This window comes from Austrofundulus limnaeus, unplaced genomic scaffold (genome assembly GCF_001266775.1).
Source record: "Austrofundulus limnaeus strain Quisiro unplaced genomic scaffold, Austrofundulus_limnaeus-1.0 Scaffold20, whole genome shotgun sequence".
Taxonomy (NCBI): domain Eukaryota; kingdom Metazoa; phylum Chordata; class Actinopteri; order Cyprinodontiformes; family Rivulidae; genus Austrofundulus; species Austrofundulus limnaeus.
This window is the reverse complement of record NW_013952422.1, coordinates 3,016,999-3,031,222: the sequence shown is the minus strand read 5'-3', so window position 1 is coordinate 3,031,222 and position 14,224 is coordinate 3,016,999. Positions and strand designations below refer to the sequence as shown.

General features: G+C 38.3%; 2 protein-coding genes across 3 annotated transcripts; both read right to left on the bottom strand.

Moving 5' to 3' along the window:
- Nucleotides 1–1,196: 1,196 nt before the first annotated feature.
- Nucleotides 1,197–5,172, bottom strand: LOC106514565 (protein AMBP). The gene is made up of 7 exons (XM_014003884.1): nucleotides 5,006–5,172; nucleotides 3,829–3,974; nucleotides 3,673–3,749; nucleotides 3,451–3,570; nucleotides 1,603–1,701; nucleotides 1,467–1,516; nucleotides 1,197–1,369 (listed from the first exon to the last, which is right to left on the bottom strand). The coding sequence occupies exons 1-7, from the start codon at nucleotides 5,105–5,107 to the stop codon at nucleotides 1,343–1,345; spliced, it is 621 nt and encodes a 206-aa protein (XP_013859338.1). The 5' UTR covers nucleotides 5,108–5,172; the 3' UTR covers nucleotides 1,197–1,342.
- Nucleotides 5,173–6,826: 1,654 nt separating this feature from the next.
- Nucleotides 6,827–12,870, bottom strand: ptgdsa (prostaglandin D2 synthase a). Of its 2 annotated transcripts, XM_014003882.1 has the most exons (7): nucleotides 12,693–12,865; nucleotides 9,382–9,521; nucleotides 9,150–9,226; nucleotides 7,627–7,737; nucleotides 7,444–7,545; nucleotides 7,107–7,138; nucleotides 6,827–7,025 (listed from the first exon to the last, which is right to left on the bottom strand). In XM_014003882.1, exons 1-6 carry the CDS (start codon nucleotides 12,786–12,788, stop codon nucleotides 7,107–7,109), a joined length of 558 nt encoding a protein of 185 aa, XP_013859336.1. In that variant the 5' UTR covers nucleotides 12,789–12,865; the 3' UTR covers nucleotides 6,827–7,025. The 2 variants fall into 2 exon arrangements, with proteins under 2 accessions (XP_013859336.1, XP_013859335.1); XM_014003881.1 differs by lacking the exons at nucleotides 6,827–7,025; nucleotides 7,107–7,138 and adding an exon at nucleotides 7,145–7,243 and having other exon boundaries at nucleotides 12,693–12,870.
- Nucleotides 12,871–14,224: the final 1,354 nt, after the last annotated feature.

Below are 14,224 nucleotides of genomic sequence, written 5' to 3'. Positions count from 1 at the left end.
TAAATAAACAATTTCCAGGTTTATTGCCTGTAGTAGAGAGAGTAGAGAGTGGTGAACTACTTAGAGCAGTGGGTATTGTACAGTCTGACGGCGGCTGGAAGGAAAGACCTGCGGTATCTTTCCTTCACGCACTTAGGGTGCCGCAGCCGGGTGCTGAAGGAGCTGCTCAGTGCTGTCAGAGAGAGGTGCATGGGGTGGGAAGGGTATGCCAGCATGCGCTGGAGCTTAGTCCTCATTCTCCTCTCTGCCACCACCTCCACTGAGACGCATGGGATCTTCACTCCTAAAACTGCACACTTGTGTGATCACTTCATATTTCTGCTTCCTGTCATCTCATTTATGATTTATTTTGTTTTTATTGTACAGATTCTCTTTTGTTTATTGAAATAAATTAAATAAATCTGATTCAAGTTTCCCACAAAGGTTTTTCTGTATCACTGTATGTTTCTACACTGCAAACATTATCCATCCAACCAAGTCTTGCAGTTTTATATCAGCCAAACAGTATTTCTGATCTTGTTTTGAGACTCATTTAAGCGAGAGCAGACTGTTAGATTATTAATCTGGTTAGCCTGGAAATTTTCCTTAATTCAAGAAATCTTAAGTGCAGTTGTCTCATTCCACTGGTAGATTATTTCACTTCATTTGAGTCCAAATCTTCTCAAATTTCTCAAATGAAGTGAAAYAATCTGCCAATGGAAGAAGACAATCGCAGTTCTCGAAATAAGGAAAATTTCCAGCTAACGAGATTAATAATCTAACAGTCTGCTCTCGTTTGGTGTTTCAGTCTCAAAACAAGATCAGAAATACTTTTTGGCTGCTGTAAGACTTGGTTACATGTTTTGCAGTGTACTAGAGTTTTTATACTTTATTTTATTTTACAGTTATTTAACCAGGCAAGTCCTGTTGAGATCGCAGATCTCTTTTTCAAGGGAGGCCTGGGCCTGAAGGCAACCTATTGTACATGTTTTTGTGTTGTGGGAAACCAGGAATACCTGGAGAAAACCCACACAAGCACAAGGAGAACACGCAAACTCTGCACAGAAAGACCCCCTGATCTTTATTGTATCTGCAGTCAGGTTTTGTTGTGGAATTACAACTGACAAACTCTGTCTCTGTCATAATTCTCTTCAGTTTCTACACGATTTCTCATCCTGTAACAATAAATATACTTGAAATAAAAACCGGAAAACAGATTCTTTTTTTCACATTTAGTAGATTTTAATTATTATAGGTGTGTAAAATCAAAGAAGTCATCTCCTTCTCTGTGAGAAATACACACAAACACTGGAGGTAAATGTCTGCTGTCCTCTCAGCAGGTCTGTGTGAAAAGCTTTGTGTTTCAATTTGACCTCTCAGGAACAAAAGTCTGAACAACAACAACAAAAAAAAACAAACAGATTAGTGTCATTTGAGAATCATCAGACACGCAACATCTCTGTGGGTTTATGAGATGTCACAAGTACCTGAGGATGAGGAGTGAGCTTCATCGCTTGCTCACCTGGAGCACAGTCGCCTGCAAAGACAGACAGATGAAGGTGAGAGGTTTGAAAACACACCGGGACATTTTAACATGACCCAGAGCAGAGGACGTGTCTGTACCTTTGTGCTGATTCATAATAACAGCGTCTTCACTCACATGTTGTCCAACCAGAGTTTTATACAGGTTCAAAACAGGAGCACTCACGCTCAGAGTTCGACCTGAGGAGAAGAAAACGGATTTYATTTTCACTGTAGCAAAACACTCACATTTCTTTGCTAACATATTAAAATATTTCAACATGATTAAAAACCACAACAAGCTCTGTCTCTGCACACAGCGCCAGTAAATTTATTAGTTTGTTTTATTCTGGTTGATGTGGGTTGTTTGTTGAGCTGGATCATAAATTAAAACTCTTTCTCAGTATGAGGTCCTGCTGCAGTCAAACCATCATGTAAGCAGAGTCGGGTAGTTACATTTACTTGAGTATCTTTTTTGGAAAAAAATACTTTTAGGAGTATTTTTACTATACTGTACTTTTTACTTTTACTTGAGTTTTATTACCATGTATCACTACTCTTAGAGCACTAATCAAAAAATTTGTTGCATTAGCCCCAAAGCACTAACTCATATATTTAGGTCCTCAAATCCAGTGTTTCCCAAAGTTGGGGTCGGGACCCAAAGTGGGGTCCTGAAATATCAAGGTGGGGTCCTAACAAGATTTTCTGAATTAATTACATTTTTGCCTTATTTGTTACAAAGGAGTGAGGTTAGTATATTTAAAATGGATAAATGTAGTATAAAAATATTGTTTCTATGCCCATGTTTAGTTGACCTGATACAAATGTTTATCATCCAAAAATAGCTGGGGGCACAGGTCTCTGCTACTGTTATTTTGTGGGTCAAAAGCTGAAAAGTTTGGGAACCACTGATCTAATCTAAAGCAGTAAAACAACCCAGTCGACCCATGGAACATTCTTCACATTCAACATGAATCACATATTGCTATGTTGCTGTCTTGAGCTGTACAGCCGTACGTGTGTGCAGGCGGTTTATGGAGGTGATTTGTTGAAACAGACCTTTCACTCATGGTGGTAATTAAACAGATGCTGAGGATCACTAGCTCTCTTGCTCGTTAATCATGTTCCTATGCTTATGGTAGGACTATATTATTATTGGCAGGAGTGAAGTCAGAGTATACAGCTTCTGAGAGAAAAAAAATGCATTTCCAGCCCATGAGGAACTGCTGTCATGAGACAAGATTCAGTTGTAGGAGCAGATAAGATTTTTTTTCTTCTGCTGCTGCCTTTCAATTTATTTGATTTGTATTTTTTTCTTTTATGTGAATTTGTTTTGTTTGTTAAATGAAATAAATAAATAAAAATGAATATTTACTGTGTGAAGATTATTGTTAATTTGTCACCCAGTGTATAAATGACATTCATATGAATATAATGAGTGACAGACCTCAGTTAGTGCTTCTAAATTTAGCCCATAAATTTAGCAAGTGCTAATTAAAAAAATAGCAAAAGCCCTAAAGCACTAATTCAGAAATTAGTTCCCCTATTAATGCTTTAGTGCTTTAAGGCTCTAGGGGAACTGTGCCCACCACTTCTCCCATTTGAGTAACATTTCGGGAAACTCTACGAACGTAACTTCACTGAACGAAGAACAAACTTCTTTTCACCAAAATTTCASAAGACACACCTGCAGTTTTTGTTAGCTTCGTTAACTTTATATTGAAGGAAAATACTTTTTTTGTTAAAATACCAACATATTCACATTGATTTATATTTTGGTCTGTGATAGCCTTTTTATCAAATACTTTTTTACTCTCGAGTCAATTCTTGCATGGCTACTTTTTACTTATTTTACTTGAGTAAAAACATGTTGAAATACATTGTTGAGTACAATGTACCCACCTCAGTATGTAAGTTTGACATATTTAAAATGCAAACTGGCTGACTTACTGTAAAGCTTCACTGTGGTGGTTTTAATTCCTGATGGTTCCTCTGTGCTCAGCTGCAGGATCATCGCATATTCATTATAATCAGTGTGAACCACGAAGGAATCAACGTCTGCATTGAACCCTGCAGGGAAAATCTTTAGTTCACAGAAATCTTTTTGTGTACATATATTTAAAAAAGAAAAAAAAAAGAGAAACACAGGAGGACGAGTGTAGAAAAACATACTTGCCACATGGTGAAAGAATCGTCCTGGAGTGTTGGTCAAACTGTAAACAGTGGAGGTCTCTTCACACGACCCGTTCCTGAAATCACACATAAAAGGCTTTATTCATAATGAAACATACATTTTTTTAACTAGTTTTAACTCCACACGAGTCTGACCTGAAGGTGGAGGCTAACATTGTGAAGTTTCCCTCAGAAGTGACGTTTTTTATTTCCAGTGCAACAATGACAGGATTTCCTTTCTTACGCAGCGAATAATGAGGGCAGGTAGAAGCTACAGCTGTTTCATACCACCTCCCAATAAACTGCAGGGAAAACACACGTTTCTTATACAACWACACACACACACGTGAAGTTTAACACAACAAAATACATGTTTAACACAATGTGATGTAAGCTGTTGAAAATACAGATGAATATCAGACTTGAATAATCACCTTTTATTTTTGTTTATCTGATACTCAAAGTGGTTTTATTGTAAGGAATTCACTTTATCCTTTTATTTATTTGATTCGTTTTTATTATACGTATACTTTTTTATAGATGTTGGATTCATTTTGTAAGGAATGGAGAATAATTTTTCTGAAAAAAGTGAAGCTCGTAGGAGAAAAGGTGGGCTAATATAAGTTCAAACTTCTACCCATTAAAGGCACAGTGTGTGTGGTTTGTTGTTTTCAGCGACATCTAGTGGTTGAGTGGTTGAATCATCCTCCCTGGTCCTCCCCCCACCCCCACCCCCCGCTTCCAAACACAAAGGAGTTGCTACGGTGTCTCTCAGGTGTCAAAAACCTTTGATAATTCCAACCGCGATGTCTACCAGCAGCTTCAGGGCTAATGATGTTTCAAGTGGTAAGATTATGAGCTTTAATAAGTAAAATTATCCCAGCTACAAATACAGACAACAAATATTACATTTATAGTATTACAACTAAAACCGTTTTTGACGCCGCCACCGCAGTTTGTCCTTCATGAGCCTTCGTAGACAAGATGGCGGCTGCTTGTAGGGGCGACCCACAGCCATGGAGATATAAACAGCTTTTTATAAGGTAAAAATAATAAAACAAGGTCTTTGTCTGCAATGATTAGACATGTTTTTATTATTGTCATTAGTGATGATCTCAATTTCGGCTAAAAGAATTGACAAAATCCTACACACTGTGCCTTTAAGCACATGAATATTGTAAATTAGTAAAAGTTTATGTTCTTCTGTTCAATARAACTTCAAAAGATTGTGAGACATGCATACAGACAAATATGATGCAAAGCAAATGATTCAAAAACATCTGATAGAGAAGAAAAACAAGACTTAACAAAAGTAACATTACAAACCACTGACCTGCTCAAATTCAAAGTTCTCCTGTGGGCTGGCTGGACCACTGGGAAGGCTCCAGGTCAACCCCAGGACCAGAAGAGGCACTAAACACCTCATTTGTTGCATCCTGAAGGTCCGTCCTGATCAGCTGCCCACCACCAGACCCTGCTTCTGAGTCTCCTTTTAGTTGAACATTTCCCACATCATTACAGAAAAAACACAGCAGAGAGAGCAAAGTTCTGCTGATCACTTTATCTCTTCTTGTGTTTCAGCGTGCACACACTCACACTAGATCAAACACACACACTCACGTGTGTGCTGGTCTGAATAATCAGAAACGAAGCGCTGGACTTCAGAGTTTGAAGCTACCTGCAAACATGCAGGAGATCAATACAGGTTAGCTTTTAACAGTGAGTCAGAGATGATTTTACAGATGGAAACAAACTCTTTTAGTCCAGTAAGTCGTAAAAAATCCGCATTTTTATGCCAATTTCTCATAATATCACCACAGACTGTGTTTTGTGTTTCTTTTGATGGTTTGTGGCGATAGTTTGGGAGCATCTCGCCTAATAACAGTTTAAAAAAACATTTAAATTTAACCTATCTGTATTTGTTCTTATATTTTTTGACAGGTTTATGTACTGTATAATGCAATTGTTACATTTGGGCATGTTATTTTGAGCCCAAACTTCAAGGAAGCTTCTGTCTGTGTAACTTAAATCAAACAGTGTTTAAAGATGTGACAGAGAAATGCTGCCATTTAAACAGATCTATAATTTGGCTCCAGTCAGCTTTTTGTGTTTGGTTCAATGGTTGGATCTGTTCAACACGTGACTTGTAAGCAGATTGAGTCYGAAAGATATAAAAGCAGCAGCTACCAGGAAGACTTGCAGATCAGAAATATTTGAAGATGAATTTAACACCTTAGTAATATTTTACAAGTATTCTGTGTGATATTTGTCCTGGGATTTCCTGTGTAAACCGTCAGGCTACACAAATTGTTTACTAACATGGTAATTAAGGGTTATTAGGAGTAATTTATGTTAGTGCAAACATCTTGAAAGACACGCTGTGTAAAAAGTGACAAAGTGGATCTGATTGTCTCATTAAAGGAGACACATCATGCTTTTAAATCCTTTTTAACATTTAAATCCTTCAGTTGGGGTCTATATAAAAGGAACTGCAATGCTTTGGTCTGAATTCCTCCTTATTGTAACTCCACAARCCCCTCCCCTTTTCTGAAGTGTGTCTCAGATCAACCTGTTTTGAGGCTGTCTCTTTAAACCCAAACCAGGCGCTTCACACCCCCGCTCCCCTCCAGCTTTCAGGGCAGCTCATTCCAGTAAAGAAGTTTACGATAGCGGCGCAGAAATGTTTTATTTACAAATTAATTAAAATATGTCAACAAGGGAAGACTTGTCCATGCAGCCTTACAGGTTGGAGCCAGAGTCTGACCCAGAACTGTGGGTAAGTCTGTCGCAAATACTGCAGATACYCATAGAAAACGTAATTTCTCTACCCGCTTCTTATTTCCAGGCTGCAGAGAAGCAGGTGCCTGCTCCAGCTGTCACTGCATGGGGGGTACACCCTGGACAGGTCCATAGAGACAAACAACCACTCACACCTATAGTGACAGTTTAGAATCACAATATAACCCTCATGTATGTTTTGGGTCTGTGGGAGGAAACCAGAACACCAGAGCTGGGAGGTGAACTTGGGACCCTTTTTTCTTTGAAAAGCGACAGTTCTAACCACCTTTCAGCCCTTTTTTTTTTAAACAAAAGTGCATCATAAACATTTTATTAAGCCTCAGAAAACAGCATCAAAGCAAACAAACATGCAGAATTATCAATTTTCAAAATGGTTTTATTCTGTTTTTAGTGCTGTCACATCCTCAACAAAATAAAATCATTCTTAGACAACACATAAACGTTAAGAATGAAATGCTACAAATACAAAAAGAAGTTGGAAGAATGGCTTTCTGATGTTCTTCAGGTGCTGAAGGTCAAAATCTGAACACCTTCGTGTTCATCTGGGATAAAACCTAACAAAAGGACAAGAACATGTTTTTCAAAACTGTATTGTGTTTCAATATATTCACAGATATTTACGAAGCTCTGCTTACCTAACGTCCAGATCCTGACGATGGACAGTTCTCTGTTGATGAGACAACATGGAATCAGAMGTGTTACTTCAGCCAGAGGTCTTGGTCCTCCTGACCCACTGTCCTGCAGGTTTGACCCGTTTCCTGCCTCGACGCRCCTGATTCAAATAATTAAACCGCCTACTCAGAATGTCATCAAGCTTAGCAGGAGCTCACTTTGTCGTTTCAGTCAGGTGTGTTGAAGAGGGAAACATCTCAACCATGTAGGACTGTGGGTCAGGACCAGGGTTGAAGACCTCTGGTCTAAACTATCAGTGTGTATTTGAGTTTGTCCAGCAGTTTGCTTGTTTTCCTTCACCTGCTGGAGGAGGAGTCAGAATAGACTGTCTGGGGAAACCACAGGACAAAGCGAGAGCTTTGAACTTCTGGATGACTTCAACCCGGAGTCTCTGAGAACGACCTGCAGGCGAGACACAAGCAGAGGGAACATCCAGACCGGAGCTGAAACTCGTGTGTGTGTGTGTGTGTGTGTGTGTCTCACCATAAAGAGCCACCTGAGTGAACTCTCTGTTAAAGACCTTGTGCTTGACAACCAAAGCATATTCATTATAGTTGGTGTCCACCACTGTGATGTCCTTCACCATGTTGTGACCTGAAGGAAATCAGTCAGGAGTCATCGTTACTCATGCTAGACAATAAACAAGTAACCAAAAAAAAGAGGGGGGGGGGGGGGCAAATAAATCCCTTCACAAACTACAGATGGTTCAGAACTCAGCCGCCCGTGTGATCACTCAAACCTCATCCTCTGCCCACATCACTCCAGTCCTACAACAGCTCCACTGGTTCCCAGTTAAATCACGCATCATCTTCAAAATTCTCCTACACACCTTCAAAGCTRTCTACAATCTTTCCCCTCCTTACCTGTCTGACCTCTTAAACATCTCCACACCCTCCATCCTCCCGCTCYCAGATCTGCCTCCTCCTTCCAACTCTCAGTACCCCCTGCCCGCCTCAGCACCCTGGGGAGCAGAGCTTTCAGCCACTCTGCTCCGCAGCTCTGGAACTCACTACCCCATGGATTACACAATACCACCTCTCTCTCCCTGTTTAAGACTGGCCTGAAGACACATCTTTTCAGGTTAGCTTATCACTGCTAACTCCTATTGACTGGTCATTGTACCTCTATATACTGTATGACTGTTTTGTAGTCCTCATTTCTATGTCTCTCCCACACTACCTATCATTCTTTTTATCTAGATTTGTTTCTTTTCTATTGTACAGTGTCCTGGGTGTCCTGAAAGGCACTTTATAAATTAAATGTATTATTATTATTATTATTATTATTATTATTATTATTATTAAACAAAGAAAAATAAGAAAATACGTATAATAAGTATAAATTATTGCAGCAGTGGAATCTTAATATTGCCTAAAAAACATTAAAATTGTACAAAACATGCTGGGGGAAAGTAAAGGAAAAATAATATCTTTGTTTATTCTTCACCTTTTTTATGTGATTGTACTTTATAATTTTATGATCAGTCAATTAAGGATCATATTGTTGCGTTATTTTATTTATTTTTTACTTTTGGGTGGAGGCTAAGGGCACTGGGCTTTTGCGTCCTCCTGCACTGTTAACTTTTCCCCCACATGAATTGATTTGTATTTTTCTTGTGCAAATGAGTTCATCTAAAAAACTAAAACCTACTGAGAATACTATGTTTCTTGTTTAAAACAATACTTTAAAAGCAGGTCTAGTCAGTATACACTGCATTTTAAAAAGTATTAATATGGTTTTAGGTAGCATAATAAATTCCCCATCCAATTAAACACAATAATAAAACCTTTAAAACTTAAAACATGCCAGCAACACTTAAAAATATCTTGACTATTTTTTTGTTAGACACTTTATTTAACATATTTTGTCACTTCACCATTGTGGCTTTTCATCAGCTGTTCTATTTATTATTTTTGCTTAATTTTAAAGCAATACTGCACTGCAAATATTCAAACCCAGCTTTCTACTTTATTACATTTTAAAAAAACTTTTAAAAATAAACTTACGTATGCTGAAGTAGGTGAACTGACCAGGAACGTTTGTCTTGTCATATTTATAGAATTGAGTCAAACATCCAACAGGTCTGAAGCACAGAGAGGGACAAGAACAAGATCAAACCTTCGAGCTCTTCACCTGACAAGTTTCTCTCTGACAGGTGAATTTAGACTCATGATTTATTCACTCAAACGTTCACTTTACTCTCAGGATTCTGCTTTTATACAGCAGCCACAGACTCACAGGGCTTCCCACATGGTCAGGTTGACGTTGCCGTTGGGTAGAGGGGTGACGATGCCCATGGAGATCTTTACTCGGTCCCTTACGGGAACAAACCCTGCAGAGTCGTAGGCGAAGCCCACACGATACCATTTACCTGCAAACTACACACAACAGAAGTATTTACGGCAAGGAGGCAGACACTTTGTGAAAAACAAGGCAACAATRCTCAACAGTTATGTTTGAAAAGAAGGTCTGGACAAAAATGTTGGTACCCCTCGTTCAGTTTAATGAAAGAAAAACCCACAGTGGTCACAGAAATAACTTGAATCTGACAAAAGTAATGAAAAAAAATTCTGTAAGAATGAACAAATGAAAGTCAGACACTGCTTTTCAACAGATTTTAWTTTTAATAAAACTCAAGAAACAGGCCTGRACAGAAATGATGGTACCCCTGAAAATAATGAGACCAAAGGGACATGTCAAGGTGTGTCCATTAATTAGCATCTCAGGTGTCTATAGGGCTACACATACTCACTGTGCTGTTTGGTGACATGGTGTGTACCACACTCARCATGGACCAGAGGAAGCAAAGGAAAGAGTYGTCTCAGGAGGTTAGATAGAAAATTATAGATAAGCAAGTTAAAGGTTACAGGAGTTAAATGAAACTGAAACACCTGGTTTTAGACCATAACATCCCTTTCAGACAGCTTCCTCGTGCGTCCACAATTAATCCTGTTGGATGTGGTTGGTCCTTCTTGGTGTTATGCTGACATGACCCWGGATACCTTGGCTCTTGATAYRTCACAAAGACTTGCTGTCTTGGTCACAGATGCACCAGCAAGACGTGCACCAACAATTTGTCCTCTKTTGAACTCTGGTATGTCACCCATATTGTTGCAGTGCAATATTTTGAGCAAAACTGTGCTCTTATGCTAAGTGAATCTTCACACTCTGCTCTTACTGGTGCAATGCKTAATTAATGAAGATTGGCCACCAGGCTGGTCCAATTTAGCCATGAAACCTCCCACACTAAAATGACAGGTGTTTCAGTTTCATTGTCTAACTCCTGAATAAGACCACCTCCAAGCAGCTTGATGTTCCTGTAACTACAGTTGCACATATTATTCAGAAATTTGAAATCCATGGGACTGTAGCCAACCTCCCTGGAYRKGGCCGCAGGAGGAAAATTGATGACAAATCAAAGAGAYAGATAATATGAATCGTAATAAAAGAGCCAAGGAAAAACTTCTAGAGACTAAAGGTGAACTTCAAGCTCATCAGTGTCAGATCACACCAGCTGTCGTTTGAGTCCAAGTGGACTTGACGACCAAGGACGACACCATTGTTGAAAACAAATTATAAAAAGGCCAGACTGGAATTTGTCAAACTACATGTTAAGACACAACACTTCAGGTGAGACAAAATGGAACTTTTTGGCAAGGCGCATCAGCTCCATGTTCACAGATGGAAACATGAAGCATATGAAGAAAAGAACGCTGTTCCTACTGTGAAACATGGAGGAGGCTCTGTTATGTTCTGGGGCTGCTTTGCTGCATCTGGCACAGGGGGTCTTGAATCTGTGCAGGGTACAATGGAATCTCAAGACTATCAAAGGATTCTAGAGAGAAATGTGCTGCCCAGTGTCAGAAAACTTGGTCATGGGTCTTGCAACAGAATAATGACCCAAAACAGCTAAAAACACCCAAGAACAGCTGAGAGGAAAACATTAGTCTATTCTGAAGAGGTCTTCTATGAAGCCCTGACCTAAATCCTGTTGAGCATCTTTGGAAGGAGMTGAAAACATGCCGTCTGGAAAAGACACCTTTCAAACCTGAGACAACTGGAGCAGTTTGCTGATGAGTGGTCAAAATACCTGCTGAGAGCAGAAGTCTCACTGACAGTTACAGGAATTGTTTGATTGCAGTGATTGACTCAAAAGGTTGTGCAACAAAATATTCAGTTAAGAGTACCATCATTTCTGCCCAGGTCTGTTTTATAAGTTTTGTTTATTATTTATTTTAACTCTGTTGAAGCATGGTTGAAAAGCAAAGTCTGATTTTCATTTGTTCATTTTCACATAATTTTTATTTATTATTACTTTTGTCAGATTCTAGTTAATTCTGTGACCATTGTGGGGTTTTTCTTTCATTAAATGAGGGGTACCAACATTTTTGTCCATGTGTGTATGTACAATCAGGAGGTGAACATCTTTAATTAGACATCTTTTAAAAATATCTCTCCTTTACTCAAAGTTTAATGGTTCTAAAACAGGTTAAAAAACATTTTTTTAATTTAAAAATAAAGTCTCAAGTCATTCCTCTGAAAACAACACAGGCTGGCTTAATGTGTTTGTTGGCTCTAATGAGATACAAACTTGGAGGAGTCGTGTTGAGTATTTCTGGAAGGACGGAGGTAAAAGTGAGGTTTACTAAAAATAAGCTCCAGGACTCGTGTTTTTCATCTTGTTGCACCAACCTCAGCATTTCCTCAGAACAACATGTTTCTTGTTCAGAACAGTTTTACGTTTGTTAGCTGTTTAAGCCTTTTAACTCGGATTTATCATCCAGGCATAAAAAAAATGTTATTTGTGTATGTTTGTGGCATTTTATTACAACTTTGTGAGCTGAATTTATACATAAAAAAATAAAATAATCCTCCCTGTTGCACAGTTTAGCACATAAATTTGTATGTCAGTGAGCTGAAAACATACATCAACTTATCATTTGACAACCTGACACTCCACCAGTTGTCCTGAACTGAGGACTGGACTGAAAGTGTGCAAAATAAATAAATAAATAAATAAATAAATAAATAAATAAATCTTCAAAAAAACTAGAAATCTATTGATTAGAACTACAAGGAGGCTCGTAGCTAGTGAAGTCAAGTCAAAACTCTTTGGGAAAAATACAAACCACAAGAGCAATAAATACAATACAAAAAGAGGACAATTACAAATAATAAAAATAAGTTAAAAACAAGTGTGTAAAAAACAAGCATAAATTTCTGATTACTTACGTTTTTTTCAATAATGGCCTTGTTATTTAGAGTAAAACATAAAAAGGGGTGGTTAAAATATCTATATTGTTTTGTGAATTTACAAAATAGGAACAAAATCAGTTCAAACCATTTGAATAATTTGGGGAAATATGTTTCAATAACTTTCTTTTTAAAGCATTTCCTTCCATTTTAGTCAAATGACTGAAAACATACAAGATAAGTGAGGAAACAAGAAAATAACAAATCATTTATTGCTCATTRTTTTTGATTTGTTGCTTCAGACGCATCAAAACACAAATTGATAAAAAAAATGCAGACAAATCAAGCCATCCTACCTTCTGCAAGTTGAAATCCTTCTGCGGTTTCACACTGGCGTGCACCATCATCACACACGYCATCACCATGGCAACAGAGACCACTGTGGTCCTCATGGCTGCTCAGAGATGAAGCGGCGGCGGTGGCGGGGTGGGGGGAGAGATACTGAGGCAGAGCTTCTGAYCAGAGTCTGAAGCTTCAGCAGGCGACAGACACACTCAGACTGAGGTAATATGTGCTCCCTCTGCTGATCCGCCCACCTGGTTGTCAGCCAATCAGAGGCCAGGGATCAGCAAACAGAACCTGAGTGTTTGTGGTTGAAAAACAGCCCTGACTTCTCAGAAAAAAAAATCAAGTAAGTCATGCTTGTGGCTGACAAGTATCAGCTGAGATTCAACTGCTGACAAGGTCACTCATGGTTTCACAAGACACACACACACACACACACACACACACACACACACACACACACACACGATGGATCAGGAGGAACAAAACCATAAACTCCTGCAGAAAAATGAGGAAATGTTATTTTAAACAGACTGACCAGCGAAAACATCTGGCCACACAGATGATCTCAGTGTTCTTATCAAAGCCCCGGGCTCCTCTCAAACATGACCCCCAGGGGCCCTTTTCTATTTCTAGATGATTACAGCAAGTAGTGTGACCTTTAGAGGAGGTAAAAACAACTACATTTGGAAACGGTTACTGTAAACACGATCATTTAAAGGAGAGATGAGGACAAAAGTAAAACATAAGTCGGAAAAGTGCATAACTGCAGTCAGAACTGCTTCAAACGTCTAAAGATACGCTTTCATTTCTGTGTAAATCAAGTYGTTAAATATTTACAGAAAAAAGATGAAGGCAAGCAAGAGTGTAAATTGTTTTAATATTGATTTTTCCATCTGCAGCACTGCTTTTATCTTATTTAAATACACTGTACACAACTAGAGGACATCAGTGTGTGTGTGTGTCTCACACACCTCACACACCTCATATATACACAGGCTGAGCTGCTGCTAATGCAGTAAGATGAAAAATAAATCAAAAACATAAAAAAGAAAAATAAATAACACACAAAGACAGACCTGCTCGCATCAGAAAAGATAAAAATGTGCAAAAAGCAGAGGGAGACGTGAAATGAGGGCTGTGAAGAAAACAGATGCATTTTAAAAATCACCTGAGTGATTTATAATTGAATGAGTCGGCATTATTTACATTAAGCAAAGTGACGTTTTAATTTGATGCCACAGAGGCGTAATCCTTAAATTCTGTCCCAAATAAAGGACGTGAAATAGTTACGTTTGATTTGAAAACATGCAAACCATGTGAGAGAAATGAAAATTTGGTTCGTCAGAAAAGATCAATCAAATATTCAAAAGTTTTGAAAACTTTCCAGGAAACTCATATTTACAAATTAGAATTTAATCACTTATATAACAAATAGAAGCTTGTGCATGTTTCACTTTACTATAAATATTTATTGTTTCAGAAATGACAAACAAGCTTTTGGTCAACTTCTTGAACCATTTTTTTTTGTCCTGCCTGAAAA